The following is a 22,841-nucleotide window of genomic DNA, read 5'->3' as shown; positions in this document are numbered from 1 at the left end:
GACTGATGAAGCCACTGTGGCGAAACGTTTCCTCAATAAAGATACCCAAGAGTTGCACATGTGTCTAATTTATCAACTTGTCGCTTCTCTGAACCATTGATCTACAGGTTATGGAGTATTGAATGATTGGTGATGGGCTTTTTCTTGATCTAAGAAATTGGAACTACTCTCCCATTTCTCGAATCATACCTGATTGCCTTCCATTCCCCAGGCACTTCCCCATGAATATAAATGTGATCGGCGACCCCAAATCTCCGACGATTATAATTGGCTTTAAATACAACAGCACGCTGAAGGCACGAAATGCCTGATAGATAAAGACAAGTCCATTTCGTATCATTCTTATTGTATACACATGGCTATGTTCCGGCAGTGTTTCTAGGCCGGACGACCCAGCAGGTCTTAAAAGTCATCCCGCTCACAACGATGAGGTCTACGGCTCACTGTTGTTAAGAAGCTGATTTTAACCGATCAGTATGACTTTTAATGTATTATCTTTAATAACAGACTGGATTACTGCTAATGGTATAACAATAGTTGATAAATTAATGTCAAAAAAAAAAAGACTAAGCTTTTCTTTTTTGCGTGAAATTACAAAAATGTAAATATTTAACCAACATTCTAAGAAAATCACATTGTATTTTATAACCAAGAAAAATGTGAGCTACATCTTACTACTGAACTCACGCAGGTACGGACAGACGTACACGATGAGTACGGTTTCCTTCGGTTCTCCCCCCCCGCGGCAAATCGTGACTATGGCTGGTGTGGACGTGGAAATGAAAGCCCCAACCTTCACTACCCGCCCAGAGAGTATGATCACCGTCTTCAGGGACGATGAGATCCGTCTCTCCTGCGCTGTCCAGGGCGAACCCACACCCAGGGGTGAGTTACAGGCTAGTCATGTAATACCTTGTAGGAAGATAAGACGCTCACAATTATAATCGAAACATTTTTATGGAGAGCAAACCGTTATTTTCTGACTACATTTTCTTCTATGGTCTTTAAATGAAAAGTCATCAACAAATAAAGGTTTTCTCTGTACCTAGTGTCTTTTTTATAAAGTAACACTTTTCTTTTAAAGTACACTTATGTGATTTATTCTATACTGACGTTTCTAAAACAAATTTGCCGAGACAGATATAGTAACTGCAAATTGATACAGCACTCAGCACTCTTTTCAGCGAAAAGATCGATTGAAAAATTAGTTACCATGTATTTTCTACTGTAATGGTTAAAACTTTTTATCTAGTGTAAAGAACATTCAACTAAAGCTTATTTCTCGTATATATTCATGCTAAAAAATTTATATATTTAAATACTTATAAGTTATATGTTTTCTGTAGTAAGATCAAAGATTATTTGAGGGCACCAAGGTGGGTACAGAGTTCAGGAGGAGCTACCGCCATTTGTCAGCTGACATATATACATTATATCGCTGTATAGCCCTTGTGGCTTAGCGCTTCTTTTTGATTATAATGTACAGAGTTGAATAACTATAGGCCAATATCCAACTTACACCCTCTCTCAAAAATCTTTGAAAAATTAATTCATAAACGAATCTACTCCTACCTTATCTCCCAAAACATACTCAACCCCTGCCAATTTGGATTCAGGCCTAATAAAAATACTAATGATGCTATTATACACATGCTAGAACATATATACACTGCAATAGAGAAAAAAGAAGTCCCACTGGGGATCTTCATTGACTTACGTAAAGCTTTTGATACAGTTGACCATGACTTGCTCCACGTAAAATTGTCACACTATGGTATAAGAGGGCACTCCCTCAACTACCTCAAGTCTTACCTCAGCAACAGAAGCCAATATGTGTACGCAAATGGGGCAAACTCTTCTGCACAACCAATTACAGTTGGTGTCCCACAGGGAAGTGTCCTTGGCCCTCTTCTCTTTCTCCTATACATAAATGACCTTCCAAATGCTTCGCAATTACTCAAACCCACACTATTTGCAGATGACACTACATACGTCTTCTCTCACCCGAGCCCAGTCACGCTAGCCAATACTGTAAATACCGAATTACAGAAAATATCTACCTGGATGAGGACTAACAAACTTACACTAAACATTGACAAAACCTACTTCATTCAGTTTGGTAACAGAGCTACAGATGTCCCTCTTAACATAATGATAAATGGATCACCTATCACAAAACTAACAGAGGGAAAATTCTTAGGAATCCACCTTGATAATAGACTCAAATTTCATACACATATACATCAAATTTCTAAGAAAATTTCCAAGACTGTAGGCATACTATCGAAGATACGGTACTATGTTCCACAGTCAGCCCTCCTGGCCCTATATCACTCTCTTATTTACCCCTATCTCACCTATGGAATTTGTGCATGGGGCTCAACAACAATTAACCATCTCAGACCACTAATTACCCAACAAAAGGCTGCAGTTAGAATGATAACAAATTCTCACTACAGGCAGCACACTCCACCAATATTCAATACACTAAACCTACTCACCATACAAAACATCCATACTTATTACTGCACCTATTACATACATAGAACACTTAACTCTGATATTAACCCTCCCCTCAAACATCTCCTTGCCAACCTCAACAGAACACATGACCATAACACAAGGCACAGATCACTCTTTGATGTTCCTCGTGTCCATCTCACACTATGCAAAAACTCAATGCACATAAAAGGCCCTAAAATCTGGAATTCATTACCTGTAAATATAAAAGAAACACAACCTGTTTATAAATTCAAGTCTCTTCTCAAAGATTACTTACTCACCCAAAACCAAATAAATACTGAATAACTGAACATTATAAATTTTATATCTTAAATGTTTCTCACAATTATATCACATAAATGTTAAACCTAAAACCCAATCTAACTTTATTATTTTTTAAATACACTACCTAACAGAATCACTACCTAACTGAATGCAACCATATGACCTGTCTTTGTAATACTCACTTGTGCTTTATAGTTATCTGTTTACATTAATGTTTTATCACTGATTTCATCATTGCTTAGTAGCAGCGCTGTATAGTCCTTGTGGCTTAGCGCTTCTTCTTGATTATAATAATAATAATAATCATTGCTTAGTTAATCTTAAGTTAATTTTAAGCCAGCCCGTAATGCTATGCATAGTATAAGTGGCTTTGGCATACTGCTCTTATCTGTATTTTTTTTGTACCTCTGTATGTGTGCACAAATTGGAAATAAATAAATAAATAAATAAATAAATATATATATATATATATATATATATATATATATATATATATATATATATATATATATATATATATATATATATATATATATATTATGTATATATATATTTTTTTTTTCAACAAGTCGGCCGTCTCCCACCGAGGCAGGGTGACCCAAAAAGAAAGAAAATCTCCAAAAGGAAAATACTTTCATCATCATTCAACACTTTCACCACACTCGCACATTATCACTGTTTTTGCAGAGGTGCTCAGAATACAACAGTTTAGAAGCATACACATATAAAGATACACAACATATCCCTCCAAACTGCCAATATCCCAAACCCCACCTTTAAAGTGCAGGCATTGTACTTCCCATTTCCAGGACTCAAGTCCGACTATATGAAAATAACCGGTTTCCCTGAATCCCTTCACTAAATATTACCCTGCTCACACTCCAACAGATCGTTAGGTTCCAAGTACCATTCGTCTCCATTCACTCCTATCTAACACGCTCACACACGCTTGCTGGAAGTCCAAGCCCCTTGCCCACAAAACCTCCTTTACCCCCTCTCTCCAACCCTTTCGAGGACGACCCCTACCCCGCCTTCCTTCCCCTATAGATTTATATGCTTTCCATGTCATTCTACTTTGATCCATTCTCTCTAAATGACCAAACCACCTCAACAACCCCTCTTCTGCCCTCTGACTAATATTTTTATTAACTCCACACCTTTTCCTAATTTCCACACTCCGAATTTTCTGCATAATATTTACACCACACATTGCCCTTAAACAGGACATCTCCACTGCCTCCAACCGTCTCCTCGCTGCTGCATTTACCACCCAAGCTTCACACCCATATAAGAGTGTTGGTACTACTATACTTTCATACATTCCCTTCTTTGCCTCCATAGATAACGTTTTTTGACTCCACATATACCTCAACGCACCACTCACCTTTTTTCCCTCATCAATTCTATGATTAACCTCATCCTTCATAAATCCATCCGCCGACACGTCAACTCCCAAGTATCTGAAAACATTCACTTCTTCCATACTCCTCCTCCCCAATTTGATATCCAATTTTTCTTTATCTAAATCATTTGATACCCTCATCACCTTACTCTTTTCTATGTTCACTTTCAACTTTCTACCTTCACACACATTCCCAAACTCATCCACTAACCTTTGCAATTTTTCTTTAGAATCTCCCATAAGCACAGTATCATCAGCAAAAAGTAACTGTGTCAATTCCCATTTTGAATTTCATTCCCCAAAATTTAATCCCACCCCTCTCCCGAACACCCTAGCATTTACTTCCTTTACAACCCCATCTATAAATATATTAAACAACCATGGTGACATTACACATCACTGTCTAAGACCTACTTTTACCGGGAAGTAGTCTCCCTCTCTTCTACACACCCTAACCTGAGCCTCACTATCCTCATAAAAACTCTTTACAGCATTTAATAACTTACCATCTATTCCATGTACTTGCAACATCTGCCACATTGCTCCTCTATCCACTCTATCATATGCCTTTTCTAAATTCATAAATGCAATAAAAACTTCCCTACCTTTATCTAAATACTGTTCACATATATGCTTCAATGTAAACACTTGATCTACACATCCCCTACCCACTCTGAAACCTCCTTGCTCATCCGCAGTCCTACATTCTGTCTTACCTCTAATTCTTTCAATTATAACCCTACCGTACACTTTTCCTGGTATACTCAGTAAACTTATTCCTCTATAATTTTTACAGTCTTTTTTGTCCCCTTTCCCTTTATATAAAGGGACTATACATGCTCTCCGCCAATCCCTAGGTACCTTCCCCTCTTTCATACATTTATTAAACAAAAGTACCAACCACTCCAACACTATATCCCCCCCTGCTTTTAACATTTCTGTCATGATCCCATCAGTTCCAGCTGCTTTACCCCCTTTCATTTTACGTAATGCCTCGCGTACCTCCCCCACACTTACATTCTGCTCTTCTTCACTCCTAAAAGATGGTATACCTCCCTGACCAGTGCATGAAATTACTGCCTCTGTTTCTTCCTTAACATTTAAAAGTTTCTCAAAATATTCTCGCCATCTACCTAATACCTCCATCTCCCCATCTACTAACTCCCCTACTCTGTTTTTAACTGACAAATCCATACTTGTTTATACTCACTCCAAAAATTTTTCTTATTTTCATTAAAATTTCTTGACAGTGCCTCTCCCACTCTATCATCTGCTCTTTTTTTGCACTCTCTCACCACTCTCTTTACCTTTCTTTTACTCTCCATATACTCTGCTCTTCTTATAACACTTCTGCTTTGTAAAAACAACTCATAAGCTACCTTTTTCTCTTTTATCACACCCTTTACTTCATCATTCCACCAATCACTCCTCTTTCCTCCTGCCCCCACCCTCCTATAACCACAAACTTCTGCCCCACATTCTAATACTGCATTTTTAAAACTATTCCAACCCTCTTCAACCCCCCCGCTACTCATCTTTGCACTAGCCCACCTTTCTGCCAATAGTCGCTTATATCTCACCCGAACTTCCTCCTCCCTTAGTTTATACACTTTCACCTCCCTCTTACTTGTTGTTGCCACCTTCCTCTTTTCCCATCTACCTCTTACTCTTACTGTAGCTACAACTAAATAATGATCCGATATATCAGTTGCCCCTCTATAAACATGTACATCCTGGAGCCTACCCATCAACCTTTTATCCACCAATACATAATCTAATAAACTACTTTCATTACGTGCTACATCATACCTTGTATATTTATTTATCCTCTTTTTCATAAAATATGTATTACTTATTACCGAATCTCTTTCTACACATAGCTCAATTAAGGCTCCCCATTTACATTTACCCCTGGCACCCCAAATTTACCTACTACTCCCTCCATAACATTTTTACCCACTTTAGCATTGAAATCCCCAACCACCATTACTCTCACACTTGATTCAAAACTCCCCACGCATTCACTCAACATTTCCCAAAATCTCTCTCTCTCCTCTACACTTCTCTCTTCTCCAGGTGCATACACGCTTATTATAACCCACTTTTCACATCCAATCTTTATTTTACTCCACATAATCCTTGAATTATACATTTATAGTCCCTCTTTTCCTGCCATAGCTTATCCTTCAACATTATTGCTACTCCTTCTTTAGCTCTAACTCTATTTGAAACCCCTGACCTAATCCCATTTATTCCTCTCCACTGAAACTCTCCCACCCCCTTCAGCTTTGTTTCACTTAAAGCCAGGACATCCAGCTTCTTCTCATTCATAACATCCACAATCATCTCTTTCTTATCATTTGCACAACATCCACGCTCATTCAGACTTCCCACTTTGACAATTTTCTTCTTCTTATTCTTTTTAGTAATCTTTACAGGAAAAGGGGTTACTAGCCCATTGTTCCCGGCATTTTAGTTGACTTTTACAACACGCATGGCTTACGGAGGAAAGATTCTTATTCCACTTCCCCATGGATATAAAAGGAAAAGTAATAAGACCAAGAACTATTAAGATAAAATCAAAGAAAACTCAGATGAGTGTGTATAAATAAATGTGTACATGTATGTGTAGTGTGACCTAAGTGTAAGTAGAAGTAGCAAGACATACCTGTAATCTTGCATATTTATGAGACAGACAAAAGACATCAGCAATCCTACCATCATGTAAAATAATCACAGGCTTTCGTTTTACACTCACTTGGCAGGACGGTAGTACCTCCCTGGGTGGTTGCTGTCTACCAACCTACTACCTATAATATATATATATATATATATATATATATATATATATATATATATATATATATATATATATATATATATATATATATATATATATATATATATATATATATATATATATATATATATATATATAACGAGGAACTTACACACTTGTTTTCTGTTTGGGTCAGTGACTTGGCTGAAGGGTTCCCGCGACGTTTCTAACACCTTCCGTGCCCACAAGACTGTGAGAGACAACTACCACACACTGGTGATCCGGGAGGCACAGTACATCGACTCTGGTACCTACACCGTCGAGGCAAAGAACACCAATGGCACCGTCAGAGCCTACTGCAGCATCAAGGTAACAGTGAAAAACACACGCACATGAGCAAGGGCCCACATACGCATGCACCCACATGCACGCATAACGCGAGTGCGTTTGCATTCACAAATGCACTCTGATGTTTTATCATAAAACCAGCCATTTCCGACCACTGATTCTCTAGCTTTATATTTGCACATTTTATGAAAGGTAAATATAACTTAAGTACTGTATTTGGAAAACTAATATGATGGTTTGTGTCGTGCAGGTGAGGGAGTGGTACAGGTCCCGTAGCTTCTCTCCTCGCTCCCTCGATGACAGGTACCCCGGCGGCAGCAGCAGCAGCAGCAGGGGACTGGCTGACGAGAGGAGAGTCACCTCTGGCAGGTTCATTAGAGGTACTACAATCCTTACTATGTGAATTCTTTACCAGTATGTTCCTCTTTTTATTCCCTCCTTACATGTTCCTCTTGATATGTGCCGATGATTCACGTTTATTAAAACATAGTTTAATTTTTCTTTATCAAGCTAAAATGAAAACCATTTTATTGTCTAGTTATTATTCTATTCACGGGAAAGCTCAAAACCCGTATGGGCCATTCCACGTCTATGGAATAGGAAGTAATCAGGTTTGATCCAAGGAAGGGAAGGGTGGCTCCAATTCCTTAGATCACGAGCCCTTCAGCATCATTGATTACTACATTGCGTGTTTTATTCTCAGAGGAATGTGAGGAGAAATCAGTGATGGCTTGGTTGTTATCCTCAGATGTGCCTGGTTTGGTGGGTACGCCCAAGGCACGAGATGTGGGTAAGAACTGGGTGTCACTACACTGGAGTAAACCCGAACACTCTGGCGGTGTTATCGTCACTGCTTACAAGGTGGAGGCTTGGATCCTGGGAGAGGAGGCGCGCTGGCAAGAGGTACGTAGTTCAGAAAAGACACTTAACGTGTCAGAAGACAGTGTGCCAATACTGATTCACGAATAAGACCTTATGCCAAACTTACACAGTGAAAAATTAAATGCATGATAATTTCATTTGTTCATATTAGGGATGTGTCAAACTATCGGTATCGGCCATTTTTGCGGTACCGGTATCGATACCAGCCGATACTTTTTAAAATATTACTGTGGTTAAAAATATCAACGCTTACACTCTTCCTCACGATTGTGAAGCTTTAGTCACACACACACACACACACACACACACACACACACACACACACACACACACACACACACACACACACACATACACACATACACACATACACACATACACACATACACACATACACATACACACACACACACACACACACACACACACACACACACACACACTCACACTCACACACTCACACACACTCTCACACACACACACACACACACACACACACACACACACACACACACACACACACACACACACACACACACACACACACACACACACACACACTATCAACACCAGGCCAGGTAATGAGTAATGACAGCACCATGTCAGAGAAATTAAGTTATTTAATATTTAATCTTTTTTCCAACAAGTCGGCCGCCTCCCACCGAGGCAGGGCAACCCAAAAAGAAAGAAAAATCCCCAAAAAGAAAATACTTTCACCATCATTCAACACTTTCACCTCACTCATACATCACTGTTTTTGCAGAGGCGCCCAGATGCAACAATTTGGAAGGATCTGTAAAGATATATAATATATCTCTCCAAACTGCCAATATCCCAAACCCCTCCTTTAAAGTGCAGGCATTGTACTTTAATCTTCTTGTGTTATTTATTATCCATTGTGCAATAAGTTTTCCCTCATATTTTAAATATAGTCACTATAATATTATAAATGAACGAATCAAATCACAGAACGGGTGGTTAACACTGACCTGACACTTGCCATGGTTCAAGCTCCACTCATTCCATGATTTGTTTTCAATTGTTCATATATAATATTCAGAGGGACTACTCCCTGTGTGTGAACTCACGAAGGCATTTGGGATTTTCTCTCATTTTATTTTGAGTATGTTTTTTTGCAAAATTGCCTTTCACGTTTTTTAAAGTGATTTCTTACCATAATATATATTATTCAGAAGTGTATCGAGAATGCTAAACATATTTTTGTATGATTTGCGTCTTCAGCAAGCTGAATTATTTCCTCTTCCATCAGCTCGGTGTGTCTCCGATCGCATCATTCGACGTATACAACTTGAAGCCGGATCGTGAGTATCTGTTCCGTGTGACACCCAGAAACAAGTACGGCTGGGGCGAAGCTGTCATGACCCCTCGTCCCATTAGAGTGGGACGCAAGATGGAGCATCCCAACCTGCCCAAGGCTCTTCCGCACCAAGTCCGCGCCATGCCTGGGGGGCATATCTCTCTTGACGCACAGGTGCTGACCTTCTTTTAATGTGCTTCACTTGAAACATCTTGTTGATAATTTGTTTATTCTGGTGAAAATATATATTCGTATAGGATATCTTAAAATTATCTTGCGACTGTGAACATTTACTTGCTGATCCATTTATAAGATAATACAATGATATATCATCTTTCATGGGGTATAGATAACTGGTGAGCCCATGCCGGAGATCCGCTGGTATAAAGACGGCACCTATATAGACGTCAACCGTTACCCAAGGTTCTCGTCCATTTCAAGCGAGAGCTCGGTAAGTACTCTTATCAGCCTCTGTAAAGGACAAGAGAGTTTAAAGCTTGTCGTATTACAGTGAGGCCATGACTAGCCTTGTGACTTCCTTGAAACAACTAGCTAATCACACTTAGTGCCAATACAATAACTTGATAAGTGTTTGAAATTTACAGTAACTGCATGATATTTGAACGATGTTTCTTTATAAATTTTCTTTATATTTACAATTACTTTTGACAGTGAAAATCGTCAATTAAGACGAATAAATTTTTTTAGTAGGCTTGAAAACACAGTGAACGATGACGGAACCAGTGCCGGTGGGTTGGTTTGTACCAAAAAAATAACGTGGAATGCATTTGGTAATAAAGACATTGATTGAACTGAAGTCTTTTACTGGCACAACGTTTTATTCACGGGGGGGGGGGGCTTCTTGTGAAATGTACCAGTAAAGAATTTCACATCAATTAATCTTTATTACCACATTGCGTTACGCCACTTGTTTACACCATGGAATTTATCTGATGGAAATAATTTATATTTTTTTGCTGGAATATTTTATTAGTTTTTCATGAATACTTTAATTAAGGCTTAGAATATCTCGAAGTATAACAGAATATGGCAGTTTTGCAGGTTTTCTTATATGGTTAGAGAGACAAATAGAAGTAATCCTAAACATTTTTTTTTCTAATCTTTCATAGTCTGGTAACATTTTTCACATCCTCCGCCTTTTTAGCTTAGAGTTTTTATGACTAAAATAATAATACCGTGTTATTCTGTGTTGACTTCGCGATATTAGAAGTACACACTATTGTTTTGATTTATTAATATATAGATAAAAGATTTCGTAAGCCGAGAGGCAGCTTGGAAGACTGTGTTTGCAGAGAAACACCCCTCAAGGGAGCTTCCTTGACGCTGGTGAGGGGCTCTTGATCTACGGAATTGTATCTGTGCTCCAGTTCCCTGAATTAAGCTTGATTACCTTCCATCCCCCCAGGGACTGTATATCCTACGGGTTTATCGCTTCCCCATGATTAAAATAATTGCAGAGAATCTATTATACAACCACGGCTCGTCCACGACTGTACTTGATCAAATCTAGTCCTACACAAAACATTGTCTTTCTGACTGCTTTACTAATATGCAGCTGAGAGTTCTAGGTCGGAGAGCAGTTGGTAGTGATGTTTATTCGTTATTATTATTATTATTATTATTATTATTATTATTATTATTATTATTATCATGAGGAGCGCTCATGGGGAGTGATGGAAGGTATTCAGGCTCAATTCAGGGAACCGGAGCACAGATCCAATTCCCTAGATCAAGAGCCCCTCACAAGCGTCAAGGAACCTCACTAGATGGGTTATTCGGTTGGAAACATGATAATGTGTCCTCACACGAGCCTTTAACCAAATAGTGGCAAGTTAACTGGTTAAATACCTGTATGCCTACCAGAACTAGATTTTGAATCCATTGAAAAAATAAAGGATCACCACATAGTAGTGTATCGTAAAGATGATACCTTCTTGAGTACCCAAAACATAATATTTTGTTAAATTTTAAAGTAAACGTACAATATTCAGTAACTTTAGGATAAGAAGGTCGTCATCAGGTGCCTCACAAGCTGTACACGCACTTAACGATAAGGGATTTTTTACTTTAAGAAATGTCTTGAGAACAGTTATAGAATGGCCAATGAAACTGAGAATGTCAGACCATTGCTCCATGATATTCTGAAAAAAGGATGCAACTACTGGTTATGATAGTTACTTAGTTCGGCAGGGAAGCTCATTCCACTACTCTCTTGATATTGTCCCGTGGAAACCTAAAACCACCGCTTTATAATACAGCTTACTTAGCTCAGAGTGCAAACCCTAACCAATGTTCCCGTGATACTACCTTGGGTAAAGGCTGAAATCCCTGCTTGAAGACACAAGAAAAAAAATCACAACTACACTTGCTTTAGTTACAGTTATTATGTAGTAAATCTCCATCTTTCCCTCTCCATCCTTTCCCCTTCCCTTTAGGAGTTGTTTCCCCATTGACCTTCCTCTAATACCGCAGAGGATTTGTTTTTCTTTTCCACTGGTGACTTTTTGTTTTTATCACCTCTGCACCTCCCTTGCCTCCTGACCCGGCCTTGATGTACGGCGCTGGTGACATTCGTGGCGGGTGTGACGTTGGTTGCTTTCCCACGGCAGATACACAACGTGTTTGGTCTAGTGAGCAAGGTAGTGTGTTCCCGTGCCTGATGCCGGGGCTTTGCTCGCTCTCCACCTGTCTGGTTTTATCTCTGCTTATCTTACGTTACACGTCAGCATTCATTATTTTATGTTTGCTGTATCATACGTTGCTTGATATTTTGAGTTACTTATTATATTATATAACTCTTATTTTACGTTGCTTTTTATCTTCGGCTATTACCATTCAGTGCTTGTTATTTTACGTTATTTATCTTGCATTGTTTGTTTTATTTTGCATGTTATTTTTTCTCTGTTATACCTTGATTATTACTTTACTTTTTATATTATTCTACGTTTCTTATTAGTCTACGTTTCTCATTATTCTACGATTCTTATCATTCTACGTTTCTTATTATTTACGTTTTCTTCGTTTATTTAATAATACATCAAACAACTCTCCAGACGGGAAAGTTTTATTGAGTTTTCTTGTGCGTATTTTTGTTCTTTAATTTGCTTGAGACAAAATATATAATTTTTTCCTTCTAACCTCCACTCCATATAATTTATGCATTTTCCCTTGCTATTATTATTTTTGACGTTAAAATGCTTTGTTAATTAATGTTCTGTGTAACTTATCGTTAAATCAAACTTGAGTGATAGATTGGTATATGATCCATATGGATTTAGCGCTTTAAGTTGAATAAAATAATAATGTATTAGATATATTCATCTTTAATGTGTGGAGTGGATGGCAGGGATTTATCTCAAATTTATGGTTTAATGATACCTGTGAGGTATCATTCAGTGTAAGGCATGGTGGAGGCTTGGTCCTCCGTCAGCTCAACTAGGAGACCAAAAAAGAAAGTGTACGTTTCGGTTCTTTCTGGACGTTGTCAGTGATGTGACATTTTGTTGTCTGTTCTGACCGGTGAGTCTGAGGATCGCAGACATTGTTAGTGATATAATGTTTTGTTGTATAATGTGACAGGTGAGCCTGAGGATCGCAGACCTGCAGTGGGAGGACGAGGGTAAATACGAGCTGGAGGTGGTGAACCCTGGCGGCCGCGTCACCTCTTACACCAGAGTCACAGCCACCAGCGACTGCTCTGTGCTAGAGGCCCAGGACCGCATCAACAGGTTGGTCTCTCTCTCTCTCTCTCTCTCTCTCTCTCTCTCTCTCTCTCTCACTTTCGCCAGTAGCATACACTAGTTGTCTGTCATTCAGAAGATCATATAAAACCAGACCTGTGTGTTGTTATCTTATGGAGCATAGCTAGCTTTTATTAACACCGTAGGTGTTATCACCATGTAACTCATATAGAACAGGGTTGTTCCAGTGTATACAAATGTGTTACATAAACCATGGTATTCATGCAGTAACCTGCTGGCGCTATCACGGCTGGACAACGTAGCCTGCATGGCACCACAGTTCACCATGCGTCTGAGGGATCGTCGGGTACAAGTGGGCTTCCCAGTCCGCCTCACTTGTCAAATCGTGGGCATCCCCAAGCCCCAGGTGTCGTGGTACAAAGATGATGAGCCCATGCCTCCTGATGGTGAGCACTCTTCCTCTGTGTTTGTTCTGATATTGTGAAGGTGTGTATGAATAGTGTATATATAAGATATATATATATATTTTTTTTCAACAAGTCGGCCGTCTCCCACCGAGGCAGGGTGACCCCAAAAAAAAAAAGAAAATCCCCAAAAAGAAAATACTTTCATCATCATTCAACACTTTCACCACACTCGCACATTATCACTGTTTTTGCAGAGGTGCTCAGAATACAACAGTCTAGAAGCATACACATATAAAGATACACAACATATCCCTCCAAACTGCCAATATCCCAAACCCCTCCTTTAAAGTGCAGGCATTGTACTTCCCATTTCCAGGACTCAAGTCCGACTATATGAAAATAACCGGTTTCCCTGAATCCCTTCACTAAATATTACCCTGCTCACACTCCAACAGATCGTCAGGTCCCAAGTACCATTCGTCTCCATTCACTCCTATCTAACACGCTCACGCACGCACACTGGCCGATTCCCATCAAGGCAGGGTGGCCCGAAAAAGAAAAACTTTCAGCATCATTCACTCCATCACTGTCTTTCCAGAAGGGTGCTTTACACTACAGTTTTTAAACTGCAACATTAACACCCCTCCTTCAGAGTGCAGGCCCTGTACTTCCCATCTCCAGGACTCAAGTCCGGCCTGCCGGTTTCCCTGAACCCCTTCATAAATGTTACTTTGCTCACACTCCAACAGCACGTCAAGTATTAAAAACCATTTGTCTCCATTCACTCCTATCAAACACGCTCACGCATGCCTGCTGGAAGTCCAAGCCCCTCGCACACAAAACCTCCTTTACCCCCTCCCTCCAACCTTTCCTAGGCCGACCCCTACCCCGCCTTCCTTCCACTACAGACTGATACACTCTTGAAGTCATTCTGTTTCGCTCCATTCTCTCTACATGTCCGAACCACCTCAACAACACTTCCTAAGCCCTCTGGACAACAGTTTTGGTAATCCCGCACCTCCTCCTAACTTCCAAACTACGAATTCTCTGCATTATATTCACACCACACATTGCCCTCAGACATGACATCTCCACTGCCTCCAGCCTTCTCCTCGCTGCAACATTCATCACCCATGCTTCACACCCATATAAGAGCGTTGGTAAAACTATACTCTCATACATTCCCCTCTTTGCCTCCAAGGACAAAGTTCTTTGTCTCCACAGACTCCTAAGTGCACCACTCACCCTTTTCCCCTCATCAATTCTATGATTCACCTCATCTTTCATATATATATATATTTTTTTCAACAAGTCGGCCGTCTCCCACAGAGGCAGGGTGACCCAAAAAAGAACGAAAATCCCCAAAAAGAAAATACTCTCATCATCATTCAACACTTTCACCACACTCGCACATTATTACTGTTTTTGCAGAGGTGCTCAGAATACAACAGTTTAGAAGCATACACATATAAAGATACACAACATATCCCTCCAAACTGCAAATATATATATATATATATATATATATATGTATATATGTATATATGTATATATATATGTATATATATGTATATGAAGTTCGGGCGAGATATAAGCGACTATTGGGAGAAGGTGGGCTAGTGCAAAGATGAGTAGTGGGGGGGTTGAAGAGGGTTGGAATAGTTTTAAAAATGCAGTATTAGAATGTGGGGCAGAAGTTTGTGGTTATCGGAGAGTGGGGACAGGAGGAAAGAGGAGTGATTGGTGGAATGATGAAGTAAAGGGTGTGATAAAAGAGAAAAAGGTAGCTTACGAGAGGTTTTTACAAAGCAGAAGTGTTATAAGAAGAGCAGAGTATATGGAGAGTAAAAGAAAGGTGAAGAGAGTGGTGAGAGAGTGCAAAAGGAGAGCAGATGAAAGAGTGGGAGAGGCACTGTCAAGAAATTTTAATGAAAATAAGAAAAAATTTTGGAGTGAGTTAAACAAGTCAAGAAAGCCTAGGGAAAGTATGGATTTGTCCATTAAAAACAGAGTAGGGGAGTTAGTAGATGGGGAGAGGGAGGTATTAGGTAGATGGCGAGAATATTTTGAGGAACTTTTAAATGTTGAGGAAGAAAGGGAGGCGGTAATTTCATGCACTGGCCAGGGAGGTATACCATCTTTTAGGAGTGAAGAAGAGCAGAATGTAAGTGTGGTGGAGGTACGTGAGGCATTACGTAGAATGAAAGGGGGTAAAGCAGCTGGAACTGATGGGATCATGACAGAAATGTTAAAAGCAGGGGGAGATATAGTGTTGGAGTGGTTGGTACTTTTGTTTAATAAATGTATGAAAGAGGGGAAGGTACCTAGGGATTGGCGGAGAGCATGTATAGTCCCTTTATATAAAGGGAAAGGGGACAAAAGAGATTGTAAAAATTATAGAGGAATAAGTTTACTGAGTATACCAGGAAAAGTATACGGTAGAGTTATAATTGAAAGAATTAGAGGTAAGACAGAATGTAGAATTGCGGATGAGCAAGGAGGCGTCAGAGTGGGTAGGGGATGTGTTGATCAAGTGTTTACATTGAAGCATATATGTGAACAGTATTTAGATAAAGGTAGGGAAGTTTTTATTGCATTTATGGATTTAGAAAAGGCATATGATAGAGTGGATAGAGGAGCAATGTGGCAGATGTTGCAAGTTTATGGAATAGGTGGTAAGTTACTAAATGCTGTAAAGAGCTTTTATGAGGATAGTGAGGCTCAGGTTAGGGTGTGTAGAAGAGAGGGAGACTACTTCCCGGTAAAAGTAGGTCTTAGACAGGGATGTGTAATGTCACCATGGTTGTTCAATATATTTATAGATGGGGTTGTAAAAGAAGTAAATGCTAGGGTGTTCGGGAGAGGGGTGGGATTAAATTATGGGGAATCAAATTCAAAATGGGAATTGACACAGTTACTTTTCGCTGATGATACTGTGCTTATGGGAGATTCTAAAGAAAAATTGCAAAGGTTAGTGGATGAGTTTGAGAATGTGTGTAAAGGTAGAAAGTTGAAAGTGAACATAGAAAAGAGTAAGGTGATGAGGGTATCAAATGATTTAGATAAAGAAAAATTGGATATCAAATTGGGGAGGAGGAATATGGAAGAAGTGAATGTTTTCAGATACTTGGGAGTTGGCGTGTCGGCGGATGGATTTATGAAGGATGAGGTTAATCATAGAATTGATGAGGGAAAAAAGGTGAGTGGTGCGTTGAGGTATATGTGGAGTCAAAAAACGTTATCTATGGAGGCAAAGAAGGGAATGTATGAAAGTATAGTAGTACCAACACTCTTATATGGATGTGAAGCTTGGGTGGTAAATGCAGCAGCGAGGAGACGGTTGGAGGCAGTGGAGATGTCCTGTCTAAGGGCAATGTGTGGTGTAAATATTATGCAGAAAATTCGGAGTGTGGAAATTAGGAGAAGGTATGGAGTTAATAAAAGCATTAGTCAGAGGGCAGAAGAGGGGTTGTTGAGGTGGTTTGGTCATTTAGAGAGAATGGATCAAAGTAGAATGACATGGAAAGCATATAAATCTATAGGGGAAGGAAAGAGGGGTAGGGGTCGTCCTCGAAAGGGTTGGAAAGAGGGGGTAAAGGAGGTTTTGTGGGCGAGGGGCTTGGACTTCCAGCAAGCGTGCATGAGCGTGTTAGATAGGAGTGAATGGAGACGAATGATACTTGGGACCTGACGATCTGTTGGAGTGTGAGCAGGGTAATATTTAATGAAGGGATTCAGGGAAACCGGTTATTTTCTTATAGTCGGACTTGAGTCCTGGAAATGGGAAGTACAATGCCTGCACTTTAAAGGAGGGGTTTGGGATATTGGCAGTTTGGAGGGATATGTTGTGTATCTTTATACGTATATGCTTCTAAACTGTTGTATTCTGAGCACCTCAGCAAAAGCAGTGATAATGTGTGAGTGTGGTGAAAGTGTTGAATGATGATGAAAGTATTTTCTTTTTGGGGATTTTCTTTCTTTTTTGGGTCACCCTGCCTCGGTGGGAGACGACCAACTTGTTGAAAAAAAAAATATATAGGGTGTGTAAAGGTAGAAAGTTGAAAGTGAACATAGATAAGAGTAAGGTGATGTGGGTATCAAATGATTTAGATAAAGAAAAAATGGATATCCCTTTGGAGAGAGGGAGTATGGAAGAAGTGATGTTTTCAGATATTTGGGAGTTGACGTGTCAGCGGATGGATTTATGAAGCACGAGGTTAACCACAGAACTGATAACCATAGAACTGATGAAGGAAAAAATGCGAGTGGTGCGTTGAGGTATATGTGGAGACAAAAAACGTTATCTATGGAGGCAAAGAAGGGAATGTATGAAAGTACATGTATATATATGCAAGAATCGCGAACAAGCGACACAGGATGCAAAGCAACCACAGGGGAGTTCAATAATAGCTCAGGGCCTTTCGTGGTTCAGATCAACACATCATCACGAGCTTGCAAAGTTGCAGAAATGAGTAAGAAATCTTCAAGAATCATCAAGACTAGGTGCTGAACATTGCATTCCAGACGGAGGGACTGATTACCTCGTCTACTGTCTCTGCATATCTTTGTATTGAATTGATAAATCCACTGGTTGGCGGAACGTCTTCAGATAAGAGTACCCAGGTGTTGCACATGTTTCTAATCCCTCGTCGATTTTTTTTTTTAGACCTGGTCACCAGCGCTGGCTGGAGACTTACAACTAAATGTATATAGAGTTTTGGGAAGGAGAGGCGATGGAAGAACATAACCGGGTCAGGGATCAAGCTAGGTCGTGAAGGTTAGGTGCAGTGATTATAAAAGTATGGGTTAATTTGAGTTGTTTGTGCCACCAGATGCGCACACCATGTGGCAGGAGGATGGTCATTTCTACACTCTAGAGATCTCCAGCTCGACCCACGACGATGCTGCTGTTTACTCAGCCAGCGCCGTCAACCCCTTTGGCTCCGTGCTCTGCCGCTGCCGCCTCATAGTTGATTCTGGACTCAGGTATGTCACGCGCACTCTCCATAATTTGTAACCTGAAACTAGGTCGCATCCTGGGACAAAATTGACATAATTTGCCCGAAATGCTGTGCATAACCAGGGGCTCTGTATATAGCATGTCATTGATGTCACCTAGAACGGTATACCTCGTACATGTAATTTTAGAAATAAAAATTATTATTATTATTATTATTATTATTATTATTATTATTATACATGTGCATACAGTAATAATCACTCTGGCATTTATTATGGTTCTTTTTTTTTCATTTTTCCTGTGTAATTGATAGTGGTAATCTAATATTGAAGTATATATTTGCTTCAGGGCTGGGTTAAAGAGGGTTACACCCGCTCAAGAGATCATATAAAGGGCTAACTCCCCATAGAAAGGGGGCTTCCACAAAACAGAGTTCTAGGGGCAATCTGGACGCATAAGATACTCTGAAGGATTATTGATACACACTGACCAGCATGCGCGCGTACGTTATATAATACTAATATAAATTTGTCATTAAAGTTTTACCTTCTGTGAGGGGCCTCTCTCACAACTGCTAGTACAGTAGACCGTCATTTAACACGGTAGTTACGTTCCTGAAAACACCGTGTGAGGTAAAACCGTGTGAGATGAACTGAAGAACTTATGGGAAAAATAGGGATACGTTCCTAAGAGCCCCTAAAAAGCCAAACAACTTTTTTTTTAGTCCTCCACATCTTACAAAAATAAAAGTGAAAATGTAATTATAGTTCATTGTTATGATGTATTATGTTGTTTTTACAACTTAAGACTACAAAGGTAACAGAAATAATAGTATTTCTTACCTTAAATTGTGGGTGCTGGTGTTTGTTGATGAGTGTGAACAGAGTGGAGAGTTATGCTGTGGCACTACTGGGCTGAGGTGGATGGTATAGGTTCTGGTACTGAAGTTGATGGTTGTACTGGAGTGTCTAACTTTGTCATTCAATCAAGTGATTCAGTAAGTCAATCAAGTGATTCAGTAAGTCTCAAGTCTTTCAGTAAGTATCAAGTCATTCAGTAAGTCAGTCAAGTCATTCAGTAAGTCAGTCAAGTCATTCAGTAAGTCAGTCAAGTCATTCAGTAAGTCAGTCAAGTCATTCAGTAAGTCAGTCAAGTCATTCAGTAAGCCAGTCAAGTTATTCAGTAAGTCAGTCAAGTTATTCAGTAAGTCAGCCAAGTCATTCAGTAAGTCAGTCAAATGATACAATAAGTCCCAAGTCATTCAGTCAGTCAAGTCGTTCAGTAAGTCAGTCAAGTTAGTCAGTAAGTCATTCAGTAAGTCAGTCAAGTCGTTCAGTAAGTCAGTCAAGTGATGGTGGGGTGGTGTCGTGGGGTGGCTGGGGACGGCAGGAGGTCTCACCAGGTGAACCACAAGGCCGCCGCTTGAGGAAAGGGAAGTTTTTTTTTTCCTTCCAGCAAACTGAGTGTTAAATTCATCATACGACGTGTTACTTAAAATTGTGCCGCAATTCTTCAATCGTGCTATACCCAAATCGTGCCAAATAAACTCGTGCTAAATGACGGTCTACTGTACTTTATATTGTCTCTCATGTATAGGTCACATAATATAACTAATCGTTTTCTTTACATTTTGGCGATATGTGCAGGTCATACATCTCTCCCATGTTCCTGCGTGAGCTGGAAGATCAGAGCGTCCGTGAGGGCTCCACCATTACCCTGCAGACAGTCATCGAGGCCTATCCGACCATCGGTGTCGTATGGTACGTCCCGAGAACTTAGAGGTCAATGAAGTACACGCGGAGCGTAAATTTAGAGAAGGCGGGAGGGGGAAGAGGAGAATTGAGGGATGTTGACGGTGAAACTGAAGTAAAAGGAGGGTGTCGGAAACTGGGACAGAGAGAGAAAAGAAAGAGAAGAGTCTTCACGAAAAAGAGGCACAGGATCTCTCGCCTCATTGCAGTATCTTGTGTAGTCAGTAGACGTTCTTTCGTGTTGATAGGCACAAATGTGAGTGTATTCTTCATAATGATAGTTTGTGATGGTTGATTTAGAAATGATAGTTTGTGATGGTTGATTTAGATTTCTTAGTGCTTTGCATATTTTAGTATATACCTAGATTGAATGTTATGATTTGTGCCTGTCACTATGTCAGTAGTCTTCAGACATTGTATAATTCCTTTGCTGCTTACTATTTTTTTTTGTTTTTCTGTAAACTTTATTTTTAATATTCTTGTCTTATTAGTGTATTTCCCCTTACCCTTTTTTTTCATTTAAACAAATACTTATTTAGTCTCTTCATTTAAACAAGTACTTGAGTTCTCTATAATTTCTTTGTTATTTTTCTCCTGCATTCCAAAACTCCATTTTAGTAAGTTCTTAAAACAAACATGGGTGATTTATTGGTCACGACACTCACATTTTTTAACACCGATTGTCACGGCGTTGTTCCTTCTGTACACTCACTAGTGCTACCTCCTATCATGTGTAGCCTGGCCACAATGTGTTCATTTCTTAGCACTGTATATCCTTGCTACTGTGTATTCTTTTCTTAGAACTGTATATCCTTGATACTATGTATCCTTGCCGAAATTCAAATACTTCTCAAACAAATTATCAGCATTCTTTTCATTCATTACTTATTTTCAGTTATACGTCACTTTTATCTTCATTCTTACTTTTTCTCATCTTACCTAAGATAAGGCTATCTCGTGAGCTGACAACCCGCTCTTGTTTCTAAATTACATTTTTAACTGTTTTCTTTAGCCATTGCTTGCTTCTCTTCCTTCAGTTATCTAACCTCCGTTTTTTCTTCTTCCCCTTCCTATACCCCCCTCTGTTTTTACCACATCACCTTCATGCTGTGCTGTCCGGCTGGCGTTACTGCTGCTGTTTCTGCTGCACACTCCAAGGCATCGAGACGGACAGCGCATCAGGCCCACCCGCAAGCACTCCTTCAGTCTGGACGTAGACGGCTTGGCCACGCTGGTGATCCGCAACGCTGACTACACCGACGGCGGCATCTACACCTGTACCGCCAAGAACGAGATGGGCCACATTGAGTCACTGTGTCGGGTGTCTGTCTCCTGCACCGACTCTGATCTCGCTTCGCGCAAGAGAGTAGTGCCGCGGTAAGTATAATCTTCTCTTACCCGAGTTAAACTACACCTTCATAAACACTGTACTATATCATTTTGTTTACTAAAAGAAAAATTACTTTGGTTTGTAGACAAGACTTGTGCATCACTGTGCAGGTGATGCAGTGACAAGACAGTGCCGACTGTTCTCTTTCAGACTGACACAACCAGCTCATGACAACGTAAAGAGAGACTTGCTTCTTCCACTGATTTGCCTCTCTGCGCACATTGGGTGTAACATGCTTTAAACACTCATGGTCAGGGGTAGCAGTGCAGTACGAATAGGCGTAGTTCATTTCCCTAGTAAAACTTTTACTCAAGTTTGCCACTATCACATCCACAAGTAGTTACTTGTAGCACTGTGTGAGACATGTTGCTTGTAGCACTTTCTGGTGAATAATAATAAGTTTGTATTTATTATAGATTTTAGATACCCTCTCTCCACAGTCCCTCCGCCATCCACCCCTCTACAACCCCTTATTCAACCACAACCATAACCTGCTACCTCCACCTCAACCTACTACCCACAAAACAACGTGTTTTCAGATATTTGGGAGCTGACTTGTCAGTGGATGGGTTTATGAAGGATGACGTAAACCATAGAACTGATGAAGAAAAAAAGGTGCGTTGAGGTATCTGTGGAGACAAAGAACGTTATCCATGGAGGCAAAGAAGGAAATGTACGAGAGTATAGTGGTACTAACACTTTTATATGGGTGTGAAGCTTGGGTTGTAAATGTTGCAGCGAGGAGGCTGGAGACAGTGGAGATGTGTCTAAGGGCAATGTGTGGTGTAAATATTATGCAGAGAATTCATAGTGTGGAAATTAGGAGGAGGTGTGAAGTTACTAAAAGTATTATCCAGAGGGCTGAAGAGGGGCTGTTGAGGTGGTTTGGTCATTTAGATAGAATGGAACAAAGTAAAAAGCGTATAAATCTGTAGGGGAAGGAAGGCGGGGTAGGGGTCGTCCTCGAAAAGGTTGGAGGGAGGGGGTAAAGGAGGTTTTGTGGGCCATGGGCTTGGACTTCCAGCAAGCGTGCGTGAGTGTGTTACATAGGAGTGAATGGAAACGAATGGTTTTTGGGACCTGACGAGATGATGG

The 22,841-nt window shown here is 40.0% G+C and overlaps 1 protein-coding gene across 15 annotated transcripts in view; it reads left to right on the top strand.

Moving 5' to 3' along the window:
• Positions 1 to 22,841, top strand: part of LOC128688939 (titin homolog) — a 748,574-nt gene that overhangs the window by 233,861 nt on the left and 491,872 nt on the right. For 13 of the 15 annotated variants that reach the window (XM_070085630.1, XM_070085629.1, XM_070085628.1 and 10 more), the window contains 12 exons: positions 692 to 885; positions 7,165 to 7,337; positions 7,567 to 7,696; positions 8,065 to 8,219; positions 9,469 to 9,690; positions 9,866 to 9,967; positions 12,147 to 12,176; positions 13,117 to 13,265; positions 13,506 to 13,684; positions 18,478 to 18,631; positions 20,252 to 20,365; positions 21,515 to 21,733. In XM_070085630.1, coding sequence (XP_069941731.1) covers positions 692 to 885; positions 7,165 to 7,337; positions 7,567 to 7,696; positions 8,065 to 8,219; positions 9,469 to 9,690; positions 9,866 to 9,967; positions 12,147 to 12,176; positions 13,117 to 13,265; positions 13,506 to 13,684; positions 18,478 to 18,631; positions 20,252 to 20,365; positions 21,515 to 21,733 — 1,821 coding nt within the window. The remainder of the gene's footprint in view (positions 1 to 691; positions 886 to 7,164; positions 7,338 to 7,566; positions 7,697 to 8,064; positions 8,220 to 9,468; positions 9,691 to 9,865; positions 9,968 to 12,146; positions 12,177 to 13,116; positions 13,266 to 13,505; positions 13,685 to 18,477; positions 18,632 to 20,251; positions 20,366 to 21,514; positions 21,734 to 22,841) is intronic. The other 2 variants (XM_070085622.1, XM_070085620.1) reach the window with 1 other exon arrangement.

This window comes from Cherax quadricarinatus, chromosome 16 (assembly GCF_038502225.1).
Source record: "Cherax quadricarinatus isolate ZL_2023a chromosome 16, ASM3850222v1, whole genome shotgun sequence".
In the NCBI taxonomy this organism is placed as follows: Eukaryota; Metazoa; Arthropoda; class Malacostraca; order Decapoda; family Parastacidae; genus Cherax; species Cherax quadricarinatus.
Note: the sequence above shows the minus strand (reverse complement) of the source record. Positions and strands in the feature narration are given on the sequence as shown.